Source organism: Rissa tridactyla, chromosome 7, assembly GCF_028500815.1.
Source record: "Rissa tridactyla isolate bRisTri1 chromosome 7, bRisTri1.patW.cur.20221130, whole genome shotgun sequence".
NCBI classification, from domain to species: domain Eukaryota; kingdom Metazoa; phylum Chordata; class Aves; order Charadriiformes; family Laridae; genus Rissa; species Rissa tridactyla.
Genome location: NC_071472.1, coordinates 26,013,194 through 26,040,219, shown reverse-complemented (window position 1 = coordinate 26,040,219; position 27,026 = coordinate 26,013,194). Strand labels below are relative to the sequence as shown.

General features: G+C 38.6%; 1 protein-coding gene across 2 annotated transcripts in view; it reads left to right on the top strand.

Annotated features, from left to right (window-relative positions):
- The window catches only part of SP3 (Sp3 transcription factor), a 37,376-nt gene extending 10,641 nt beyond the window's left edge, over positions 1–26,735 (top strand). Inside the window, exons 4-8 of one of the 2 annotated variants that reach the window (XM_054208392.1) lie at positions 757–847; positions 953–2,119; positions 15,125–15,317; positions 22,832–23,028; positions 24,972–26,735. In XM_054208392.1, coding sequence (XP_054064367.1) covers positions 757–847; positions 953–2,119; positions 15,125–15,317; positions 22,832–23,028; positions 24,972–25,288 — 1,965 coding nt within the window. In that variant the 3' untranslated portion in view covers positions 25,289–26,735. Of the gene's footprint in view, positions 1–756; positions 2,120–15,124; positions 15,318–22,831; positions 23,029–24,971 lie in introns of both variants that reach the window. The other variant, XM_054208391.1, reaches the window with a different exon arrangement.
- The last annotated feature ends 291 nt before the right edge of the window (positions 26,736–27,026 follow it).

The window sequence follows — 27,026 nt, the reverse complement described above, 5'->3', positions numbered from 1 at the left end:
TTTAATTTTTTTTTCACCCCTAACCGATACATGTGACTAATCCAACTGTGATTTCAGTGTAAAAGTCCTTAGTTTAGAGGTCCTCTTCCCTAGTGAAACAGTAACTCATCCAAGCTTATAAGTACTAGGACTTTATATTGTGCGTAATTTAAACTGAGGCTATTCAGTCTTTCTGACTGTGTGACTAAGTCACCTCTTCACAGTCTCCATACTGCTGAAAGTCACAACGTGCACATCTACATACCACACACACCACAGAGTCAAAAGGCAGTGGAGCTCCAGAAGATACAGGCGATGCTGGCTTCACGGCGATTCTTCCACCTCTGTGCAGTAGGTGCTGGGGTTAGGTAAAGAGCATAGCTGAGTCCCAGGGCAACCTGGTGATGACAGCTCCAGCAGCCCCTGCCAGCTCCCTTCTTCCCACAGCCAGGGATTTGGATTATCCAGCAGCCCCCACACCAGAATAACCCTGCTGCTGGTCACCTGACGTAGCCATGGCACAGGAGCTGCATTTGACCTGCTCGCGAGCCACATGCAGCTCACGAACCACAGGTTGGTTACCCTGACTTAGGCATTAGCTCACTTACAAAATCTGTATTTCGTAGTTCTAATCCAGTTGCTGTTGTTCATATGGGCTGCACTGCATGTTTTCCAGTAGTGTATCAATCTCTAGTGTTGAATTGCATGACTGTTCTAGCATATAGTCTGTATGTCTCTTGTTTTAATTTTGTCTTTTTTGTTTTTCTTTTTATTCAGACAGGGGATTTGGCTTCTGTGCAATTAACAGGAACTCCAAATAGATGGGAGGTCTTGTCTGCGGCTCCTGCCACTATAAAGGATGAAGCTGGTAATATAGTACAGATTCCAGGTGCTGCCACGGTAACTTCAAGTGGGCAGTATGTCCTTCCTATTCAGAGTTTGCAAAATCAACAAATCTTTTCTGTTGCACCAGGATCAGATTCGTCGAATGGTACAGTGTCTAACGTACAATACCAAGTAATACCCCAGATCCAGACAGCGGATGGTCAGCAGGTTCAACTTGGCTTTGCAGCCTCTTCTGATAATAGCAGTATAAATCAAGAAACTGGTCAAATTCAGATCATTCCTGGCTCTAATCAAACCATCATTGCCTCTGGAACACCTTCAGCTAATATTCAGAATATCTTATCGCAGTCTGGTCAAGTCCAGGTTCAGGGAGTTGCGATTGGTGGTTCGTCTTTTCCTGGCCAAGCGCAAGTAGTTGCTAACGTCCCTCTTGGACTGCCAGGAAATATTACTTTTGTACCCATCAATAGCGTTGATTTAGATTCTCTGGGACTTGGCAGTGGTTCTCAAACCATGACAGCAGGCATTAATGCAGATGGGCACTTGATAAATACTGGACAGGCCATGGATAGTTCAGATACTTCTGAAAGGACTGGTGAGCAAGTTTCGCCTGAAATTACAGAAACCGCCACTGATAATGACTTATTTGTGCCAACATCATCTTCATCACAATTGCCCGTTACCATAGACAGTTCAAGTATATTGGAACAAAATGCAAACAACTTGACCACAACTAGTGGTCAAGTTCACAGTTCTGATCTTCAGGGAAATTACATCCAGACGTCAGTCTCTGATGACACGCAGGCTCAGAATATTCAGGTCTCCACAGCACAGCCAATTGTACAACACATACAGCTTCAAGAGTCTCAGCAGCCAACCAGTCAAGCCCAGATTGTACAAGGTATTGCGCAACAGACAATCCACGGTGTGCAAGCAAGTCAAAGTATATCTCAACAGGCTCTTCAAAATCTTCAACTGCAGCTGAATCCTGGAACTTTTTTAATTCAGGCACAAACAGTGACCCCTTCTGGGCAGATAACCTGGCAGACATTTCAAGTGCAAGGAGTTCAGAACTTGCAGAACTTGCAAATTCAGAATGCACCTGGTCAACAAATAACTCTAACCCCTGTGCAGACTCTCACTCTTGGTCAAGTTGCAGCAGGTGGGGCGTTGACGTCGACTCCAGTTAGTCTAAGCACTGCTCAATTGCCAAATCTACAGACAGTTACAGTAAACTCTATAGATTCTGCTGGTATTCAGCTGCATCAAGGAGAAAATGCTGGCAGTCCCGCAGGTATTTATTTTACTCTTTTTGCAGAAAATTGTTTTTTATTGCGTGTGATTTGTTTGAATGGTGATAATCGTAACATTATTGTCTTGCTGCAAAAGCCTACAAAATACAGTGGGTTAGACATGGGGATGATAGATTTTATTTGATGCTACTATTCTATTAGAAACCGCTGTAATGCTAGAACATAGTGCCACCTCACGTCTTTTAGTATAGGCTCCTGTAACTCCCAACTGGTTATATTAGTTAACAGCACTTCTAATATGATGTTTATCAGTGCTTGTAAGTCTTAACCATGCGGAAGATCTGCATAGTAAATTATGGAGGGGGAAATCTGGTTATCAACTACCACTCTTCTAAGACAGCAGTGTCATTAGCATACCCCATTTTTTCAAGTCTTGAATAGATGAAGTTTTAATGGAAAATCCAGATATTTCTGTTGATACAATTTTTTTTTCCCCTGAAAATTTGGAGACCCCCTGAGGTGCTGTTACTGATCTGCTGTGTTGTTAGATTTGTTTCCTACTGGTTTAATATCAGTGTAACTAGGATGTACAGAAATCATGTAAGCAGAAGTGAAACGAGCATGTAAATATCAAAATGGAGGCTGTGCTTAAGAACGTATGTGAATTTCCAGTGCTACTTATTTGCTATTTATGTTTCAGAATGTACAGTTGTTAATGACAAATTTCACAGTCTGTTTTATGTCTGTGAGCAGAGAAGAAAGGCAATTTTCTTGAAATAGGTATTTCTTAATGTGAGAAAAAATAAATATATATCATAGTATGGTTAGAGTTGGAAGGGACGTTTAGTTTTGGTAAATTTGATACAGTGCATTCCAAATTTCAGGGCGTAGCTACCTAAAAGAAAGAATAAGAGATGACTGAGGTTCAGCACATTTTGCTGTACCAGAAGCTGTTCAGTCTCATCACTGGGGAGTTGTACGCAGGCTGGTTTTGAGGGGCAGAGTGAGCAGTGGAGGTTATTTGGGAGGGAACTCTTGCACAAAGTAGCTTGGGAATTGCTGTTTTGCTATAATCATGTGATCCAGGGTTCTGGTTCATTAAGATACTGAAGCATAAATGTTTAAGCCAAACATAAATGTTTTGTATTTTATGCCTATTTAAGCACGTGAGAAGAATGCAATGTTAAGTGAAAAATGCCTAGAGAAGCTGGTGAATTTGTCTTGTTTCAAAAGCCACCTGATTATAATACTTATATAGTTACTGATATTGGTACATTCTATGTCAGGACGCTTGCTTTCCCTTTGGAATCTAAAATTTGAATTTAAAATAATAAGCTGGGATGTTTTTCTTTTTGTTTTGGAAATTACTTCTATGTTACGGGCTTATGAAGGCGAAGTTACCCAGGCTTAGGTAAGCCTGCTCTTTGTTGGCTTGTAGGCAACAGCACCAGAGAGATGAGTGTGCTGCTCACAGCATTTGCTCTGCTGGGTAATCTTGATTCTTAAATTTTCTATTTCCAGTGACCACTGAAAGTCTTGGTTTGTCTCTATCATACCTTGTTACCTATGAGGACAGTAGGTATAGATATTAATAACAAAACGCATGTATAGTGCATGATAATACAGCTAAACTCAGATGTCAGAATATCTCTCTCTTGAAAAAAGAGCCCTGTGGCTAATATGAAATACAATAACTTCTTTATTTTTGAGATTTATATTTGGTATAGGATCATGTAGCTAATGTTATTGCTTGTGGAGTAACATAGCAGAAACTTGAGAAGAAAGATAGAAAGGAAAAGGAGAGAGAAACCAAAAGAAAAGACATGTGAAAAAGAAGTTGAACCTGCTGTGTGTGTTAGTTTGTCTATTGATGGTCCTTGAGAGTGTTTTAATGGTGGTTCATAATAAAATGCGAAGGAGTTCTATCAAGCATTCCTTAAATGTGTTTTCCTGTGAGGAATTTCACATGGGAAGAGAGTAAATGGGTTATATGAAATGTGATTAAATAGGCAGAAGCAGTAGATGAATAGCAGAAACTATTGCCTGAAGTGAGTAGCTATAAACACCTGGTTATATTAGAGATAGGGTGGAGATTTATAGTGTCGTTTTTTTCTAGTTGTCTAGGAATAGTAAATGGACTGGAAGGTATTAAAACTGCCATCCCCTAAATTTGGGGAAAATTTAATTGGTCCCTCCTTTATGTTACAAGACACTCACTTTTCTGAAGTAATGATCTATGTGAAACTCTTTCTAACTGACAGGATCAGACTGAATTATCTTGATTGACCTTCAGCATCTTTTACATACATGTCTGGTATTTTGTCCATATCGAAGTTGTCTGAGAGATAATCTTTTTCAGTGATGTTCCTCCCCTTCTTGTTTATAACCCCTTACAATATGGTATGGCACTCTTTTAGGTTGAGGAGCAAATATGCAATTAAAAGCAGACAGTGAAATTGTAAAAAAAATCTTTGTAGTCAAAAATACGTTGCTCTTTTGATCTGCAAATGAGGAAAACCAGTTTAGTTTTAAACTGAAAGAGGAAGGCATGTGGAAGGGACAGCAGAATGAGAGAAGTTAAAGCTAAAGGGTGAGAGGCTGCTTGATTCCTCTTTTCTGCAAACTACCAACAAGCTTTGAGGCAAGATAATGAAGGGTTTCCCTGTATTTTCTCCCCCCAGCCCGGATAATGCACTTCCTTCCATAACAAATACAGCCAGGCTTTATTTTCTGTTTTCATTTAGCAAAACTTTTCTACCTGCGGCAAAAATAAAAAGAACGTATTCCCAGTCTTGGTCCGCAGATGGTTGGTCATTATCTGGAGTCCAAATAACATAGATTGCTCTGTTAGCCGTGTAGCTGTGAAAGCTGTGGGTTAGGTTTTAGATTTGGGTAGCTACAGCCCATCATGTGAGAGATGTTCTGCCAAGCCTCACTTCCCAGGTAAGCAGCAGAGGACATCTTTGCTGCTCTCATGAGTGTGTGAGAGCAAAAAATGTCTTCACCAGGGTCCTACATTTTGTTTACATAATGGAAAGTAACCACAATTCTAATACAATGCTAATAACTTTGTCCAGTAAATGTACAGTTTTCTTTGAAAAATGTCCAGCAATTATGCCTCTGCCAAAATGTCTGCTTTACTAGGTGTATGTACACAAGAGACTTCCATTGCGCTGAATTTGTTCCGAAAAGTCTTGGCTGAGCTTGTTTTATCTTAGAATGTTTATTAGAGCTCATATTCCTCCTCATTGTGCTTAGTGTTGTCTTGCAGCAAAGAAGGGAAGGGTATTGGTTAGTAGTAGCTGAAACTTTCTTCAGCGTTGCTTTTCAAAACAAAAAGCTGTATCAAATAGTATCTAAGTGTTAAACACTGGCAAAGAGATCTCTTTCTCTCCTGCGTTCTGGCTTCGGTCTTCTGGTCTTGAGAGGAAGTTAAACCTGAGAAAGTTCTCTAGTAGTCTGCTCCTTTTGTTGGCAGTTTGTAATAAAATACTGCATTGTGTGTAACAAAAAGAGCCATTACACGCACAGGTCACATTACTGCTCAGCAGCTTACCTGTTCAAGAAAGCATGTTTATAGATTTCTTCTTCAAACATTTCATATAAAGTAACATTCCTTTTGGAAAAAAACAGGGTACTGAAATGTACCATCGTGGTTTTCATTTTTCTAATCCTGTAAGTTTTGTCAATTTGAAAGAATCTTAAAGTTACTGGATTTTTTTGCACCTAAAGCCATTGTCCAGACAAAGGAGACTTAAAAGTATTAATCAAAATCTAATTGTAATAGTGTCTCAGCTAATTTATTATTGTATTGATAATGTGTTGAGTCACACTTTTGGATTGTTTTTTTCCTGAAAAAAATCAATTTTACCAGGTCTTATCAGGGTTGCTTAACTTATTCTAAGATGCTGGATGCATCTTTTTTTTTTTTTTTATATATATACTTCATTTGACTATTCCAGTAGCATCTGAAGAAACCAGCAAGTGACCTGAAAGAACGCAGCATTGACTTGAGAAGGGACTTTGCTGCTTTATTAACCCAGACACAGTCAGGTGGAAGATTAATTTATTTCAGAAGGAAGAAACTACAGACAGTTTTCCAGGCTGATCTACAGTTGGAATGAAGTCAAAGGGATTCCTTTCAAGAGTTGACTTAACGTGCCACTACAAAACTGAGGTCTTTATTTCTACATCTTTCTTCCCAGCTGCTCCTCTGCAGGAGCATGCACAGCTACTTAGGGACTCATCTGCCTGCTGCCATTGAAGCTCACTGTCTCTCTTGCCTGTTGATCAACTTCTACCAGCTGATAGAGAGTGGGAGTGGTTAGCTATTTGTGGTGGGGACTTCATTCCATTCCTGCCAGAACGTGAAGTCTTTAGCATGCTGAAGTGATTTAGCTATTTGAATTTGGGCAAAAAATTGGCAGACAATTTTCAAGGTAAATAGTTGCCCAAGTGACAACTTTATCTTTCATCTGCTGGTATCTTGTGAGGCTTTGGTCTAACATCTGTTAGGTAAAACCGTTTAAACCTGCAAACAAAATAAAACAAAACAAAACAAAATAAAAAATGGAGTATTTACAGTTGTACTTGCAGGGATGGTTGTTTTAATACTTCTGGTGAAGTAGTGCAAAATGCTACTTACTTAAAGCATAGCTTTCTTCTGGCATCTAGAACTTTATAAAAAGTTTTGGCTGGTTTTCAGTATTACACAACTTAGTTTTTTCTCTTTCTTTTTAAGTTCCATTTTTTAACCTTATCAATTTTACTTTCAGTTATGCAGTTTTTCCATCTAAGGCGTTCTTTATACCAAACTTTTGAGAGAAGGGCATGTTGTGTCGTGGTTTAGCCCCAGCTGGCAACTGAGCACCACGCAGCCACTCGTTCACTTCCCCCCACACCAGGATGGGAGAATGAGAAGGGTAAAAGTGAGAAAACTCGTGGGTTGAGATAAAGACAATTTAGTAAGAAAGCAAAAGCCATGCACACAAGCAAAGCAAAACAAGGAATTCATTCACTGCTTCCCATGGGCAGGCAGGTGTTCAGCCATCCCCAGGAGAGCAGGGCTCCATCCCGCGTAAGGGTTACTTGGGAAGACAAATGCCATAACTCTGAACATCCCCCCTTCTTTCTTCCTGCTCGGTTTTATATATTTTATGTACACTTTTATATGGTGTCTTGCCGTATGCTATAGAATATCCCTTTGGTCAGTTGGGGTCAGCTGTCCTGGCTGTGTCCCCTCCCAGCTTCTTTGGTGCTCCCCACCTTCTTGTTGGCAGACCAGTAGGAGAAGCTGAAAAGTCCTTGACTACTTAGCAACAACTAAAATATTAATATGTTATCAACATTATTCTCATCCTAAATCCAAAACGAAGCACTATACCAGCTGGTAATATGAAAATTAACTCTATCTCAGCCAAAGCTTGGACAATGGTGGTGTTATGAAATTGAATTTTCAAAAGTCATATGAAATGCAGGAAGTAAATCGAAGCAATGATGTTAAGTAAATATTTTCACCTGACAACGTGTGCTCTGGGCTATCCCACAACATTTGAGGCATTTAGTTTTCGTGTTGTAAAGTCAAAAAAGTTTAAAAAAATTTCCCTGCTGTTTTATTTTTTATATGAAAAATAAAATTGGGAACTCTGACAAATTGAAGTTAGTGCAGGAATTAGAGCTATTTATGTATTTATGTGAAAATAGCTCGCTTTCAACATGCTTAAATTACATTCCTTATTTTCTCATAATTTTCAAAGGAAATTAATAAATTGTGTAAGAATTAGACTATCATGCTTGTATGTGTTTCCTGATCTTCCTTGTGACAGCATATAGTAAATTACCTCACTTCAAGTATAAGAAAGTTTGCATAACTTCAGTTAGTCTGATTTTTTTTTTTTTCTTAATGCAGTATCTACTGCTGTGGAGTAGATTTGCATTTTTTCTTCAAATTCTTGAAAAGATCGAATTGTTGCATCCTTCCTGTGTACTTCATGTGCTTCTCTGTGTTCCAGAACAGCTCAGAGTGCGGCCCATGGTGGTGAGGTGAAACTTCGTTGTAGGTGTCTTTTTCTTGAGTGAATATTCTGTCATGAATGCTGAGTGTCCGGTGATGTAACTTAGATTTTCAAGGTTAAGGAGGTTAGCCTGAGTTATCTTAGGCTCAGATATCCTCAGGGTGTTCACAAAAGAATATATTACCCAGTTGCAGGTACTCATTCCTTTTTCATTTTTCAAATACCCTTTTTACAAGGTACTCCTGAAGCAAAAGGAGAACTGTCTTGCACCTGTGGGGATGTATGGCAAGTATCCATGAAGTGAAAGAGGCAAGGGATTTTATTTCCAGTACTGCTTCAACTTAAAAAGAAGGCTGGAAACTCATCTTCTCTCTTTTTGCAGTCTCAGCACTTCAGGTCCATTGTTTCAGGTTCTGTGCAGTTTTCTTGCCTTTTGAACCTCCTGGCAGGATCACATACTTTGGTTCTGATCTCTCAAGCTAATTTGTCGGTGCATCTGGCTCATAAAAAGCATCTGAAGTTTCTACCAAGGACCATGGCGGTCTTTTCATAATGCCAGGAGTGCTCACCAGGATCCTGGTTGTGATTACTCTCTTGAAGATAAGGCTGGGTTGTAGATGGGTCGGTCGTCTTTCACTGCTTGTAGAAGACACATTTTTTCAAAAGGTAGTAGTTTTTAAGGACAAAAGGGGGGAAATGTCAGTGATGTCCTCATTATTTATCATACAGAAATGATAGTTCTCAGTCTGCATTCAAACTTCATTCCATATATTAATGGCATTATAATTAATCCATGTATTCCGTGTGTGCTTTGTACTTCATTTTTCTTAATCAAAATGTTTTACTGTATCCTAATAAGTCACTTGCTGTGCAGAACTCTCAAGTATATTATATCAGCAATGGTGTCATCATTGATTTTAAAAAAAATTACTTTTGACTCTAATTGTTCCCATAATCACATTTTGAGTGGCATTAAATCTTTCTGTGTTTCTTTGAGTCTTTGTTTACCCTTTTTCAGTGTTATCACAGTGGTAGCTTTTTTCTAACCCACTGGAGCATTCATATGGTCCCAGGCTTGCAACATTAAAACTGCAGAGAGCTCTTCAGCTTTCTCTTAAAATTATTGAATGAAAATGATCCTAATCTGTTGATTTATTAAGTGTTTAATTCAGTAGCTTTTTTTACACCTTCCTGACTTACTGTCAGTGGGAAGCTTTTCATTCTCATGTAGCGATAGGACCATTATTTGGTTTTATCTAAATACAGAACAGAAATACTTATTGAACAGTTCTGCCTTCCTGAATTACTGCTGTCAATTCTGTTGTTTGACCCTAGCAGCAGTCTAATACTCTTTTACGTAGGAATACTTAACCCAGCTGGTCACAGAATTCTCTGTGTCCTCCTGCTTTCGTTACCTATTTCTGCAGTTCCTGGCTGCTTCTGTCTACATCAAGCATGATCAACTCTTCTTCCCCGTTTCTAGTTACCCCCTCTTATATTTTCAACTACGGGAGAAAAAGAAAAAAAAAAGGGCATGCTGCAGCAGGCATTACTGTCCATAAGAATCCAAACTTTTGAGAATTTGTAGACAGCACATCTCAAAGAACTGCAGTTACTGTAGGGTAAGTAACTGTTCTTTGATGCATAATGTGTGTTGTGGTAGTACTGACTTAAGTACTTTCATTATTCCAATTTTTAAGTAATCGGCTTAGAATAATGCATAGGATCTTTTGGAAATACAGCATGTGGCATTTCTTGCAAGAAAAAAAATATCTGTAGCTCTATTTTTAATCATTTTGCTGGTACTGCTTCAGCACTGTGAAGTCCTGCTCTCAGACTTGTACACAGCCATTGTTTTCCTCAAACTTAAAATCTGATTTGGAACTATTGAAACTAGGTGACAGTCTTTCTCCTGAGTTGATGTCCACAGGTATTTCAAGATGACGTTCTGTAGTGTATCTTCTGTTGCCTTGTAGTTTATTACATAATAAAAATGCCTAAATTCACACGTGAGTTTTGTGGGGCAAATCAGAGTAGAAATCATTAACCTGGTTGAGTTTCCTGTCTGAAAGACTTGCACAGCTGACCAACTAGTAGGGAGAGTTTAATTTAGATAGTTTAGTTTAGATGGGAATGAACAAGGGCAGTATGTAAGAAATTTTAACATCTTTATTAAAGCTTCCTCACATCCAGAGATTAAGGCAAAATGAGTCAGGATACTTCAGGGAATGTGGGTTGCCCTGTAGAGAAAACTGAGAACGGAATTAACAAGAGAAGGTGGAAAGGAGATGGGAATTCACATCTGTTTTCTTGGGAGGGGTGGGAATGGAAGCATCTATTTGGAAAAATAAATTAATGGTCATGACTGATTATAAGACGTTGAAACTGCAGCCGGTCAGTTTGTGGTGCTGTGAGGAAATCGGTGTGAAGGTACGTGCAGTGCTGCTGCAAATCAGTTTTCAGTTGGAAAGACCGTATTTCTGCTTTTCAGATCAGGAACTTGTAAAGCTTAGCTGAGTTAAAAGGCAGGGTGGCTTTAAGCATCTAGGACCGGCAGCCAAACTAGAAGCCCCCGGTTTGTGCATTCTGTAGAGGCAGGTACATCAAAAAATTAAAGAGGTGGTGTAGTCCTCAAATGAAGCATTTTTGCACTGCATCCTCCTCCCTTCTCACTTTATCCCTTTTTCTATGGCTGTTGGGTAAACTAATAACTTTTCTCATAGATAAAGAAAACAGCATTTTCTTAATAGACCAAGACAGAACGTGAAGCTTAACTGATGCGTTCATCTGAAGCATGGTGAAGTAGGTAAATGAGCTGGCTGTATCAGTGGTCGGCAGTAATTCGCTCCATGTTATAGTTGAAATGTGCTCAAGAATAGTTTAAGCTGCCTTTACATCTGCATAGTTTCATCCTGTCAGTTTAGTTTTTCTTCTCTGAAGCGCTTTGAACAAATCTCTTAGTTATTGTTTTTATTTGCCAAATACACTTTAACTTCTTCCATATTGTAGCCAGTTTTGGGCTTTCTGTGACTATGAAATACTACTACCTTTGGAACAAAATTGTACACCAAGATCCCAATTTCCGTCCTTTACAGGAAAGCAAAACCTACAACAAATCTAGCACACTAGATACCAAGAAGGACTTGACCAGAATATATGGTTTTCAGAATCTGTAGACAGTTTGAAACAGTATCTTAGTCGAAATTTCCCCTTCTTACTTACCTTGTACTAGATCTTGAACTTAATTAAGGGCATATAGAAATTCAAAAGCATGGAAATAAAATAGTAGTAAAGAATACGTAACCCACATATAGCCTGGGTTTAATTGGTAGGAAACAAAAGTTGCCTTACATTTACCAGTGTTTGCATTGGCTTGTCATGACTTCAGGGATTATGTAAATTTTTTTAGGCCCAATTTTTTTGCAGAGTATGTGTAAAACCTAGTATTCTGTCAGTTGAGACTGAATTAGAATGGAGCGTGTCCAGACAAACACCAAGGGAGAAATGCGGAGTTGTTGCTATCTATATGAATTTGCATAATCTCCAGTTCCATTGCATTGGAGAAGACTTCTTATCTTTTGCTCTTCTCCACGGTTTGCCCCTTCTACTCCTTCATTTTCTTACTGTTGTCTAAATTACAGTGGTACCCCCTCCTCCCCCCAAAAATAGTGATGGAAATTTCCCTCATCTCTTGCTATAACGTAAAACCTACTTGGAGGGCAGCAGCCTCGTTGGCTCGAAGGACCTTATTAAGGCAGTCAGATTCACTGTGGGATTTGACACAATCCACGCTCCGCTGTACTCCATCTCCTGGAGAGGCTAGGTAAACACTTCATCTTTTGATATTTATTTTAATTTTGTTTTATTTAAAGTATAATCAAGATAGTTAAGTATTTAAAAGTCCCATCTGTAAATTGCCAGTTTACGTTGTACTTTTCTGTGTGCCTGGAGTAGAAGATAGTCCTTCAGAAGCATACCTAAAGCAATAGTTATACTTTTTGCCTTACCAAGATAACCAGAAAAAACAGTACTACTTTGACTTCATTTCAGTTTTGCATTTTTTAATAATACTATAAAGTATTGTATGTCTATGCAAATTGTTATTTTCTCCAGTGTCCTCAACTTTTAGGAGTGTTTTGTCTGTCCCTCTTTTTTTGTCCAAATAATTTTCTCATTTATGCCTCCACCATTATAAAACTATTACGAGCCTTTGTGCTACTGCAGTGACGGTGGTAATTGGGAGGGACTGGGAGTAGAGAGATACTCTAAAAGTGAAAGGAACTGACGATGAAAGTTTGTGAACAACATTACATGAGTTGAAGGTAGAAAATCCTGGATACTGGCATGCAGTAATAGACAATTCTGGACATGTTTCTGTTGTTAGGTGTATCTCTGTTATTAGAGTGTGAGCTTGGGGTGTCAATAAAACAGGAGAGATCATATGTTATACAGAATGTTCGACTTCAGTAGTGGAGTAGGGTCTTGGGAGCCCTGATCCATTATCTGATTTGATCCATTCATCTTTGCTAGGACCTGTTGATATCTCTTTTGAAGTCTGTGGGTGCAGGGCTAACTGGATTTGGCTACTGACTTGACAGTAAACTCACCATATGCTAGTGTCTAATGGTAGTAAGATAATAATGAAATTATCTTCTTAATACAGTGTTTTATTTTATTATCAATCCTTTAATTCTTATTTTAAATAAAACCAGCATTTATACAATGTACGTTTGGTGGAACATTTGATTGGTAAAAGAATTTTGAGTATGGTGTGCAACATACTCAGTTCTAAAGAACCGCTTGCAGGCTTGAATTGGCCCATGCTGGCAGCCTTGACACTTTGCTGCATTTAAATTCCTACTATGTGCCCAGATGCATAAATCAGGCTTTTTGCCTTTTTCTAAAGTTGCTGTAAGTGAATGTATTAGTACACTTAATAGTATCCAATTTGAAAAATCAATTCTATAAACTCTTTGTATGTCATGTAGTGGTTTAATCTTTGCTTATGTAAAATGAATTTTATAGATAATATATTTATACAAATTATTACATATAATGATTTCATAGGTGAGTCTCGTAAAATGACTTAATTTGGTAGGAAAGATAATGTGGTGGTAATGCAGAAGACTGGAAGTCACCACAGAGGTTTTCTAGTCTTCACGTGGAATATACTTGTTATGTTGCTGTCTGAAATTGTGACTTTCGTATGGTAGCAGCGAAGCTGAGTGCGCAGGTGATTTTGGACGGTGCAAAAGCTCCCCACAGTAGTTCTGCTGGGGGTTACCACATGTGTAGAGAGTCAGCAAAATGAGTCTGCTGGCTCCTGGATTCCCACAGCTCAGAGCCGGCCCTATTCGTGCAAGCTTGATTTCTAGCATTGACTTTTGCAGCCAAACCAGACAAATAGTCTAGACTTCCCTGTTGCTGACCTGGAATTCTCTTCCCAATGCAGCGATTTCCTAGAGAATTATTTTAACTTTAGATACAGTTTTGTAGTTTACAGCCCAGTCCCACGAATGGTTTTACGTGTGCAGCTAAAAGGAAGGGAATCTGTGATGTTGGAAGACTGGCCTGAGACATTATTAGCACTGAGCAAATTTTTGTGTGTAGCTACATCCTTTGTCTCTAAACAGAGGAATTCTGGAGAGATTCATAAGGTAGACCAGGTAACTGTTACTTTTTACATGTTTTATCATTAATTTCTTTCCTGATCTTTACTGGGACAGGATGGTGTTTATGATCTGACCCAGCACAGTCTTTCTTATATTTTATCATGCGATCTGAGCAGCTTTGTCTTCATTATATGGATGATGGCTGATACACTGAGTCCCAGAAAGAATTAAAAATGGCTCAGTTAAGGTTTCAGTGTTTGAGTGGGGTTTGAGTTAAGGATAAAAACCTACATGATAACTGAGTTTGTTCTGCAGAGAAAGCAGTCTCTTAAATACATCAGAAAGACACACAGCTTTCAGTTTGAAGCTTCAACAAAGGAACTTTGTGCTAGTGGCTAATCATTTTCACTGAAAAAAATACAAAGTAAACTACTCGAACTAAAGAAGGGGCTGGGTTTCAGCTTTCTAAAATGATATAAAGAAACTCTCTTTTTGAAATCCAGACTTACAGACTTTCAGCCTATTGGGAATCCAGAATAGTGTCTGAGGGGAAAAATGTCCCTATTAAAATGTAAATTTGTTAAAATAGCTGTTGTTTCACAGCGTACTATGATGTTGTATTTAGGTTTTGGATTAGATTGAAAGAATGCCCTGTAGGGAGAGGGCACATATACTTGCAAATGTCCATCCAATGAGGATAACTTAAGAGGCTTTTCTGCAGCCATGAAGGATCCATGAAGGTGGTGTGTTGCTTACCTCTCTCTAATGCTGAATAACATTCTTCTCTAAATGTTTTCTTCTCTATGTATAGTGGAAAAGGCATAAATCTGGGGTGAGAAGAGAAAAATGGAACAAGGGTGTGAATTTTTTTTGTTTTCCTTCGATATCTTGGTCTTTCTTAGGTCAAAATCTTTTATTTAATTGATTTATCATATTACTTTATATATTACTGTGCATACTGAAAACTTCTGAAGATCATTGAGAAGGGCTGCTTCTACTACATGTCACACTAATTGAGAAATCCTGTGGAAACATAAATGGCTACTCGGGATCATTTGAAATGCATTTATGTTCTTTTTTCAACCTCTGTCCCACCTCTTGTTCCTCATTTTTTTTCCCAAGTTTCAAGCAAGCAAAATCCTCCTGGTGCCAGCATTCCCTACCAAGAACAGTTCAAACTTAAACTTTAATACTTCGTTATAGCTTGTCTTCGACTTTGAAATGTATAGTAAGATAAACTTTTAAAATACATTACAGGTTACAAGGGCACAGAAGCAATGTCAGTATGCACTAAAGGATGTTGACTTTTGACTGACATAGTGCTCTCAACAGTAAAAAGATTTGATCATTATCTCTATTATCTCATCCTTCTCTCTATTTAATGGGCCGCTTATGGATCTGTGTTTGTTCTTTTCCTCAGATATTAGGATTAAAGAAGAGGAGCCTGATCCAGAAGAGTGGCAGCTCAGTGGTGATTCTACACTGAATACCAATGATCTAACACATTTGAGAGTACAAGTGGTAGATGAGGAAGGGGACCAACCACATCAAGAGGGAAAAAGACTGCGACGAGTAGCATGCACATGTCCCAACTGCAAAGAAGGTGGTGGAAGGTACGTAATGTTCAGTGTCATATAATGTGTGTAATGATGAAAACAAATAATGAGTGAGGGGGAAAAAAGGAGCCTTAGTTAATGGCAGTTGTCTGCAGTGAGAGAAAAACAAAAAAAAAAAAAAGAAAAAGCTTATGCAATAAAGGACTGCCACCTTTATATCTGTGTTTGCAGATGGATGGGCAGATTATTCCATCCTCTCTGAGTTACTCTATTGAGATTAATTGGAAAAATCTGGGGTTAGATGCCACCTAGTACAAGTGAGGGGGATAGAACGTTGCCCTAAATAATATGAAAATGAAATATTTTGGAATATGCACATCCGTGATTGGCTTCCTATCATATGTCAAGGACTTGATTAAATCCTGTGTTCCCGCATTTCCTCACTGATTGAGCATTTTTTTCCCACAGTTTGATTGCTTTAGAGTGTTATAAAAATACAGTTATGCTGGTTTTCTTATTCACTGGTTTCCTAAGAAAAACAAGGTTTGTATACTAACTTTAAATACCAAATTTTGAATTGACTGATTGTTTTCAGTTGAAGTTAGTGGAGATGTGCCTAACAAAGAGGTACAAAGTTACAATTCGTATAAAGCTTCGGGGCTGCATAGGAAGCCATGTTTTATTATTTTACATCTCATAAAAATATGCTTCAGCTTTTTGTTATTATAAAGATTTTATTCTATTCCAAAACACTTCCTTTAAAACATCTCGATTATGGATATAAGAGAGAAAGTGGGGATAATAGGCTGCCTTTTACAAGTGAAAATATTTAGTTGTCTTTGTGCTTCATATAGTTGTGGGGGGGCTTCTTTCCAGTACACTAAAATTTGTCCATTTTGATAATAGTTTCTTTCTAAAATGGAAGTTTTGTTTAGTTGAAAACTATAGTGTAAATTACTGAGTCTCTTTAAAGAATATGCCAGTGTCCTATGGCTCTGAGATGTCTAAGAGTACTGACTGAATATATGTTTATCGTCAAGTCTCCTGTGGTTTTTTTGCTGTATATTCTAGATGCCTTCTTTGCAAGCATGGTGAGGTAACATCTTAGGCAGCTATGCTGAGTAAATATAGTTTAAGACAGAAACACTTTCATACATCTACATCACAACTGAAGCTAGTGATAATATCCGCCGTTGAGGTTATATAGTATCTTTGTCCCTCAGCTTCCTCTTGTTAAATTTTTATGTGTAGTTCACTGAAACCTGGCACAGACATTTCTAAGTTCTTGGTGAACCTTGGCTCTGCCATGAAGATCTGCCCAAAGCACGCTCAGGCTTGAGATTTGCTGCAGTCTTGGACTAAAAAATGTGATTTGTGCTGTCTGTATACTCTTAGGAAACAGAGAGATTTTACGTGTTCCATCTTCTCGTTATCTATTTTAAACTACAGTGACTTTAATTTAAAGACATCTTTACTTTAAAATCCTCTTCCTCATAAGTGGAGTTGATGTAATACCAAATGTTAAAGTCAAAGCACAAGAAAGAATCTTTTTGAGAGATGGTTTTGGTGAAGTCTGGAGAAGGATGTAGTCTGACTGAAACTCAGATATGGGAATTTGTGAAGGAGTTGAGATAAGAGCTAGGACAGAGTTTAGATAGGTGAGAATCTGAAACCCACTGTAAAGAAAGGAGTGGACACATCAGATGTACAAACTAAGTAGGAAAAGTAGGACAGGAAGTCAGGATGTGAGAAGAATTAGGAATGGAACAGAAGCAGAATAATGAAGGAGACAATGGTGGGGAAACAGAAAAGAGTGAAAGTGACTGCAGTTGCTAGAGCAACTTTCCCACCAGAATGTAGAATTCGTTCAGAGTCCAGCAAAAAGGAGTAAGCCCACTTGGAAGAATATTTTCCTTCTCCCTCTGGTACATGTTGATCATGTTCCATAGCTGCTACAGTTACTTGTTTATCTCTAGTGCTGTAATTCTGAGTTTTGATTTGTCTTTCAACTCTGCTGATGACTTGTAGAATTTCAGATAATAGGACGCTTGCTTTTATAAATTTCTTCAGAGAGCATTCGCAATTCTTAAAATGATGGTAAGGTTGCGAAGCTGAAAACTTGGAAGTTGGCAAATACGGAAGTTAAGATATCCTGGGCAACTTTAATTTAATCCCTTGTGCATATGCGTTATTATTTGGTTTCTAATTACATGACTGCATACTAATTTTTTTTCATGTGACCCCAGTGCCATTCAGTGGATGGGATGGATGATGCACAGGGAGTGAATCAGGGCTGGGTAATGACTGGCATCTGCTTCACTTATTGCAAAAATTGGAAGGCATTTAGGGAATAAGATACAGGACTGCAGCAACAGGGCTCTGAAGTTTTGGAGGTGTTTGTGCTCCAAACTTGTTATCCACCCCACCTCTTCTACTGCAGAAGTACTGAGTTCATTCCTGTAAATAAGTCGATTGACCTGAATTGCGAGCATCTACAGTATTATAAGAAAATATGCTTCTGTTATATTGAACTTGACACTTCAAGCTGGTGGGTGTTGGACAATTTTGGCTTAATCTCTTTCTACCTCATATGTGGATATATGAAATGACTGTACTAGTTCAAGTTCAGTACACAGGAGTGTTGCAAGATCATAAATTCATTAATATTTGTGAATTGCTTAGACACTGTGAGTGTTGTGAGTGCCCATGATGGAGAAAAAAAACCCTGGGGAAATTAATAATTCTGTATTTAAGATAGTACTTAAATAATATGTAACTAGTAAGACAAGAAAAGCCACCCCCGATATCAATACAGGCTGGGGGATGAAGGCATTCAGAGCAGCCCTGCTGAGAAGGACTTGAGGGTACTGGTGGGTGAAAAGCTGGACGTGGGTTGACAATGTGCACTCGCAGCCCAGAGGCCAACCATATCCTGGGCTGCATCAAAACAAGCATGGCCAGCAGGGTGAGGGAGGTGATTGTGCCTGTCTACTCTGCTCTTGTGGGACCCCACCTGGAGTACTACACCCAGATCTGGAGCCATCAGCACAGGAAAGACATGGACCTGTTGGAGTGGGTCCAGAGGAGGGCTGTGAAGATGATCAGAGGGCTGGAGCACCTCTGCTGTGAGGACAGGCTGAGAGAGTTGGGGTTGTTCAGCCTGGAGAAGAGAAGGCTCCAGGGAGACCTTATTGCAGCCTTTCAGTCCTTAAAGGGAGCTTATAAGAAAGATGGGCGCAAACTTTTTAGCAGGTTCTGTTGCGATAGGACAAGGGGTAACGGTTTTCAACTAAAAGAGGGTAGATTTAGACTAGATATAAGGAAGAAATTTTTTACGCTGAGGGTGGTGAAACATTGGAAACAACTCATAGGTTGCCCAGAGAGGTGGTAGATGCCCCATCCCTGGAAACATTCAAGGTCAGGTTGGACAGGGCTCTGAGCAACCTCATCTAGTTGAAGATGTCCCTGCTTATGGCAGGGGAGGTTGGACTAAGTGACCTTTAAAGGTCCCTTCCAACCCAAACTATTCTATGAAAAATGCATTAAATCAGTATGAAAAAACTGAATAGCATTTCACTTGTGAAGTACATGCCTTCACATATGCAGACGTCATCATAATTTCATCTTTTGTGTAGCCTTAGTTTTGGCATTTCTAGTCTTTTCTGTTTTCTGGATGCGCAGGGGAGTTGAGGGGTTCCTTTGTTTTTTTGTTGGTTTTCTGTTGGGCTTTTTGGCTCTCGATACAGAATTAGACTGCATTGCAGTCTTCAAAGGATTTCTATTTGTACCAGTCCTGTGAAGTAGGAAGCCCCTATTATCTTTACCTTACTTGGCAGGGGGGAAGGTGGGAAAGGAAGAGGATCACGTATTTGATGTGTAAATTAAAACCTTATAGCCTCAAGCTTATATAGTAAATTGGGGGATACGCAAGCAGAGAGAGAGAGATGTACCTCAAAGGATGACTCTGATCCCAAACAGACTGTATTAGGCTGTCTGAAGTTAGATGGAAGGTTCACCCTTCTCTCAATTACATCTGGAGATTTCTCCCTCCTCTTGATTACATCTGGAATTACATTGAGATGTAACTACTTCTATCTGGATATATAGAGGAACAGTGCTTCTGAGTACCACTTCAGGTACGTAACTCTAAAACACGCAGTTTTAAAATAACTGATAATTGTATGTTTTACCCTTGAAATACTTGCTGTTCTTCGTGGAAGTACTGCTGGACTGAAAGTCCAGTTTCTTAGTGGATGAAGGTGTCTCCTGCTGAACTCGTTGCGTTCTGCATGGTTACTGAGAAATCTGGTTTAATACTTAATTGATTTGAAGATTCCAGTCAAGGAGTAGGCCTGAGTCATATCCTTTTGCTCAGTGATGATGGTTATTGGCCAGTGCAGTGAGAAAGGCCTCTTAGCATGATGTGTTAGGGCGTAGTGCCAGACTGTCACAGCTGCAAAGCGTCCAGATAGAATTTGGCTCATATCCAGTCAGTTTAGAGCACACATGAACCAAACATGGAGATGCCTGTATGAAGCTGTGTAGAATACTTAGTTACTCATTCACAGTAGTCCTGCAGATTTCGTTCTGTGAATCCCTAACTTTCCCCTCACTTTGAACTTTGGAGTCTGCTAAGGAATTCTGTCACCAATTAGGTGAGGTGCTTAGAATTACATATGCTACACCACCTACGCACAGTAAGGTGACCATGAGTTGAGCCTTAGTTTCCTTCAGTCTAGACTAAAGATGCAATTAAGCAGCTTCAAACAATTGATTTAGGAATCTTAAAATTATTCTAAGGGAATTTGGATGTGATTTCATGTCACTTGTGTCATATTTGTGTATTGTATCATGCAAAGTTATGAAATATTTGTACTGATTATCATGGATGGGAAGACTATAGTATATTTGGAGAAGGTGTGAGGATAAAATACTAAATTAAAAAAAAATCTATATACAGAAATATATTCTCAAATGCAGAATACATTTTGTTATAAGGCTGAGCACTTCCTAGGGTTGCATGGAGTTGGACAAGCAATTATAGACATGGGATAGCGGGATCCTGTGGAGAATTCTTTCAGTTACCAGGAGCGTATAATGGAAAAGAGCCAGGGGTGTTCCTTTGCTTTGCACTGCAATTGTTGGATGCCTTGAGCTGCCAAACAAGAGGACCTGAAGAAGAGCTGTCTGGAAACAAATCATTAGACGAAGGTGAACTTAGAACCTCAGAACTGTGGAACTGGTTGCAGTAAGGCAAAAGGAAGAATACAGAAAACTTCTTCTTTGGAGTCTGGGGAACTTGGGATGTTTTGGGCTGATAGATGAATGCCACTGGAAGTGTTACAGGTACAGTGAGTTTTGCGTGGTGGCATAGCCACCTGCAGAGGCTTAGAAACTAGAAAAGAAAAGGGGCAATCTAAAGACGTTTTGCTTAAATGCCTTTGAGAGTGGCTGAGTGTTCAAAACCTGTGAATATTGAGCTTTTTTGTAGGTGGCATAGTGCAAAGTTAAATGCCTGATGTTACGGTTAATTTTACTTTTTAATCTTGGCTTGAAGGAAGGCCACGGAAGAGTGTGAACCTAACAGTTAGATGTAGCAAAGGTTACCAAAAGTGGGTGTTTCAGCTGAGGTAGAAGATGTAAATAAGGCAGTATTTTTCCTGGTCCAAAGAAGTGATCTTCCTTTGGGACATTTGAAAAAGGAAAATTAAGTCAAAAGTATTCTTTCCAAGAGTAATAGTGATGGAAGAGCTTAAATATCAGGTCAGATGTCAGCTAATTTTTTGCATGAAGTTTATAAATGAGCTGGATAAAACAGGCAGGTGAACTTTCTGTAACACTAAGGATTGAGGAGTGGCAATAAAACAAAAAAGACAGATAAGCAGAATCTCTTCTGTCACCATATCTATAGGCTCATATCAGTGTACTGCTACCACAGCAGGGTCAAAAGCCTTCTGGACTCTGCTTTTACTGCCGTTGAATTTGTTCTGAATTCAAAACCTACATTGTCGTGACAAATAATTAGTATGCAAAAGTGATACTTTTTTTTTTCTGAGACAGAATGACTAATGAACCACTATGAGGACTCCTCTATATTGAGACTTCTTAGAAGTATTTTCTGGGACTTAATTGGATTTTATCTCCTTACTTTTCTGGACTGTCTGGAATGTTTGAGATGCATATGTGCTTAGGTTAGAATTCCCTTTAGATGCTGTGATTTTTTAGAGTGAGTTAATTCCTGTGCTGTTCAGAAGTGCTTGCTCCAAGTGCTAGCTCCTTAAAGCGTATGTGCATTTTACCCTGAACCCTCATTAGATGTAAAACAGAATTGTTCTGAATGCAGGGGTGAGAATCTTGGTCTAATAGGGGCTTGGCAAATCCTTCAGCCGCTGGACTGTTAAGCAAAGTTGAACGCCCGATTTAAGGAAAAAAATTGCCCTGGGGAGGCAACTGAAAATTGTATAATCAGTCATGGAGGATGGAGTGCCCAAGACTGTGATTTCAGAATCCACTTAAGCTGCTCTAAGTTAACACTGCTGATGAATAAGGTGGCCTGATGCTTGGCCGCATTTTCCAATCTCCTCCCTTGTACCAGCATTTACCATTCATATAACTGCATTGTCAGCCAGATCTATTCCCTCGAGTGCCCTTTTGAGCAGCAGCAAACACTTAAATTGGCTAAAATCAACCATGATGCCCTGCACTGGCTGGACTGGTCTCTTTCTCTGGGTCTTCAGAGGCTCTTATCTCTCTCTGGTGATTTTATTTAAAAAAAAAAAGAAAAGTGAAAAAAAGTTAGGCTTTTGTGTTAGGTGGTTCCCCTGAATCAATCACCTACTGTTTCAGTGAGGAAGCATCTTAAAATAGGCATCAAGCTCAGTAGTCTGGATTACACTATCTGTGAATTATGTGTTCATTTTGATGGAATATTTTTTTTTTTCTGAAATATCAAGGAATTAATTTAAACATCAGCACAATCAGCTGTTTCACTGCCACTCCTTTTACTGGAAATATTCAAGTTAGTATACTTGTCTTCCAACCCCAGACTGCTTCTCGGGTTTCCCCAAGATGCCAAAAGTCCCATCTGTTATCTTCCCAGTTGCCAAAATTTCCAGTTTCCGTTTTGGCAATTGCAGTCATTTGTGGCTTTTCTTTGCCAAAACTGTCTGTGGTATGGTAAAAACTGAAACGGAGAAATTTAAAATATGGGCACTTGAGCATCAAAGTAGTACAAACTGCTGTAATGACTGAATTTCCAACTTCATATACATCTACGCTTGCTAAAGATGACACATCTATCATTTAAATTTCACATGCTGTTGAATTTATAGTTTGTTGCAGAGTCAGGTTAGCATTATAGAAATTAATTCCAGCTTCTTATGGAGTGTACTGGGCTCTGATTGTATTTGAAACAAAAATGGAAAGCTGCTCAGGTTTGTTTGCAGGTCTATCGGCGTATGTAACCACACTTACATGTATGACCAGTATTTAGGAGGAACCTATCAAAATGAGTAACTTCTCTCTCTCTCTCTTTTTTTTTTTTTTTTTTTTTTTTTTTTTTTTTAAAACAGAGGCTCCAACTTGGGAAAAAAGAAGCAACATATTTGTCACATACCAGGGTGTGGCAAAGTATATGGGAAAACTTCACATTTGAGAGCTCATCTCCGCTGGCATTCTGGAGAGCGTCCATTTGTTTGTAATTGGATGTTCTGTGGCAAAAGGTTCACTCGCAGCGATGAGCTTCAGCGACACCGAAGAACGCACACAGGTTTGCAGTCTTTGATTCTGCTGCATTTAACTAAGGGAGTGTTGTGGAGAGGGCTTGGATAAATAACTTTTAAGAGGAGAACAGTCTTTGTGTTGGGTTGATTTTAATGTAGTGTGACTTTTCTAAAATCAGCTAATACTTAGAGCTATGTATACACTTTGGTTTCTTTAGTAGGAAAAACAGCTACCTTTTTTGATTCCGAACTGACATTTAAGCTAGTATTTAATATAGTATTTAATATTTAATATTTTCTGTATTACCTGTTTTCCTACAAGCTGAACCCATAATTACATTCTAGAATGTTTAAACCACAGGATGCTTACCTTTTAAAATTAGACTATTTGAAAACCCCAGTGACAGTAGGTAATAATTTACGTGCTTATCAGCATTTGTATTGCTTAGAAAACTGTTCTTTGCAATGTCTGTGAAAAATATTTAATGTTTTGTACCTAACGGTGTGCTTTTGTTAGATGCGTTGGATGCTTGAACCCAAGCTGGGATGTTACCATCTGTGTGGATGGACAGTCAGATGGGGTTAAAAAAAAAAAAAAGAGGCCAGTTGAATGATCCAGCTCAGAGGGCATGGTTAATGGCTCCTAGCGTACCAGCATACCAATAAAAAGTAGAGAACTGCAGGGATCTATCCTTTGACCTGTTTTGACATCTTTATCACTGACCTGGAGGAGGCAACAGAGTGCACTCTTCTTAGGTTTGTGGGTGACACCAAACTGGGGGAACTGGTCAATGCATTTGTGGGCCAGGCTGCTATTCAGAGGGACTCAGGCTGAAGGAATGGGCTGACAGGAACCTTATGAAGTTCAGCAAGGATAAACACAGAGTCTTGCACCTGGGATGGAATTAACCTGTGCAGCAACACAGGCTATGCACTGACTCGTTGGGAAGCAGCTCTACTGAAAAGTACTTGGGAGTCTTGACAGACAACAAGAACATGAGCAAGACCCAGCAGAAAAGATGGTCGGGGTTGTATCAACAGAAGCAGAGACCCTAGTTCTAGGGAATAATTATCCCCTTCTTAGCACTGGTTAGACCACATCTAGAATATTGCATCAGCCCCCAGTGTATAAAAAAGACATTGATCAACAGGATTGAGTTCACTAAAGGGCAACCAAGATGATCAGGAAGCTGGAGCATTTGCCTTATGAGGAGAGGCTGTAGGAACTGGGCTTATTCAGCTGCACAAAGCAAAGAGTAAGAGCAGGGAGGAGCTTAACAGCAGCCTTCTAGTGCCTGCAGGACCACCATTAAGAAGACAAAGACAGACTTTTCATGGTGGAAGGATGAGAGACAATAGACAGAAGTTGAAACAGGAGAGGTTCAGACCAGATAAAAATAAAAACTTTTTCATTGTGAGGACAGCCAGGCACTGGAACAAGAGGCCCAGAGAGTTTCTGCAGTCTCCGTCCTTAAAGGTTTTCAAGACCAAACTGAATAAATTCCTGAGCAACCTCATAGCTGACCCTGCTCAGAGAGGGATCAGACTAGAGACCTCCAGAGGTCCCTTCAAACCTGAATTACCCTATGATCTTGTCTGTCAGTCTCAAGGGTGATTCTGCAGGAGCTCATACGGTCTTCCCTGTCCATCATTCAGCAGGTTTTGTTCTCCTCTTAGAAGTTATTTATTGACAGTAATTGCAGTGAAACTTAGCAGCCTGAGGATATGAGATGGCAATATTCTTTTGCTTGCCTGAAAGATCTCCCCAAACTCAGTGAGACACAGAAAAATAAATTGGTTATTTTAAAGGATTTGTAGAGGCATCTGGAAATTTAACACACAAGTTTACCATGTTGGATTGCTTTTTTCTTCAGTATAGATGTTGTTAGAATCCTCATTCTTAAAGGCAGTAAGTTATCTCAGTTTCTGGTGTACATGTGATATCTTCAGTGTTCTTGAAAACATTTTTTTTTCTTATCTCCCGTGACAGGTGAGAAGAAATTTGTCTGTCCAGAATGTTCAAAACGCTTTATGAGAAGTGACCACCTTGCCAAACACATTAAAACACATCAGAATAAAAAAGGTATTCACTCTAGCAGTACAGTGCTGGCATCAGTGGAAGCAACACCTGATGATACTTTGATTACTGCAGGAGGAACAACACTTATCCTTGCAAATATTCAACAAGGTTCTGTTTCAGGAATAGGAACTGTTAATACATCTGGCACCAGCAATCAGGATATTCTTACCAACACTGAAATACCTTTACAGCTTGTCACAGTTTCGGGAAACGAGACAATGGAGTAAATATTACACAAGATACCTATTAATTGTGGTTATTTTTATACAGTAGTGAGAAGAATATTGTTCCTAAGTTCTTAGATATCTTTTTATTGATGTGCAAAAATTTTTTGGATTGACAGTAACTTGGTTATACATGACACTGAAATGCCTTACTTTGTATGATATTCCATAGTATATTAAAATGGTAAAATTGCATGGGTTTTGTAGGTACTTTTGGAATCTAGAAGAGATGAAATTTTACCAAGTTATATTAAAAAAAAAAAAGAATTTAACGATGGAAATGGTAGTCTAACCAAATGCATCAATCCTGTGTGGTTTAGTGTAAAAAAAATGAGAACATGTTGGTATTTATCTATTGTAAGATAAAAGAAGTTGATGGGTGAAAAGAAATCATGTTATGATAAAAGAAATTTTGTAATTTTCTTGATGACTGGAATTTTTATTATGCATAACTGACAAATCAAGTTTCCAAGCAAATGTTACATAGTGTAGGCTTTACTTAGCTCATCAACTTGTCATTTTGAAGCTAATTATTTTAATTAGGTTAACTATGTACAATATTTTAAGCATTACTCTTGTAAGATTTTGAAAACTACATTTTAACATGGAACTCTAGGGATAGTCACCTTTTAAATCCTATTGAAAAGCCATGTTTAAGATTTAATTTGCCAAAATGATGTCTTGTTAATATTCTTTCAATAACCAAGGTGGGCAATATAACCAATGTTTAAAAAGCTTAAAATGTTAAAAAAAAATATGTATAGGTTGAGGCATTTGGGTGGTAAGGCAAATGTTATAGTGAAGTATATCCCTTCTTTTGAACATTGGAGGACCAAAAATAAAGGTGTATTGCGTCTCAGCAGTGATTTTTATCAAATCTTTTTCCAAAAAACATCTGTCTGCCAGGGCCTTAAAAGCCATCGTGTAAATTACCAGTAAAATATAACATATGCAAATACAACAGAGAAATCACTTCCATATTGACAGTACTCCCAAACATATGGATATAGTCATAGTGAACTAGGGGTTTTATGAGGTTTTTATTTGTTTGTTGTTTAGTTTTTGGTTAGTCAATCTGCATTTAAATATCAGCCATCTTTCCTTTTTTGCTTCTTCCCTTAAAAATTGTATGTATCCAGTACATTTAACTGATAAACATATATGTTTTTTATTATGCTGAATTTTCTTTTTATTTTTTAATTACTGTTTATATTTTCAATTATAGAAAAATGTACAAAATGAAGTTATATAGCCAGTCTGTAAGTGCTATACCATTTTCAAAAAATGTACAACAATAATTACTGCAGTTCACCTATTTACAAACATTTGGAAATCTGTTCATTTGTTATTCTTAAAACCACCTCAAATTTAAAGGCTACCTTATTGTACGTTTAAAGTGTATTATAACAGTGTGGTAGTTAATAAAACACTATTTTTTTTTTTCTTTTGACTTGAGTGTACTGTACTTCTTGTTAACTGACCAGGTGTAGCTTCATAATGCATCTTGAAACCCTGAAATGTTTTATTATTTTGTGCTAAATGGTGGGAAGTAGAAATGGTGTTTCCTTTCCTTATGGGCAAGGAGATGGTAATACACCACCTCCCCGTTCTCAAAAAAACCCCATCTTTATGCGCACAGACGTGCGTGTACTACATACTGTGTTGGTGTAGTGGTAACTTTTTTGACCTTATGCTGAGCCGGGCACGAAGGAAACATAGGAAACATACCCTATAGACTATG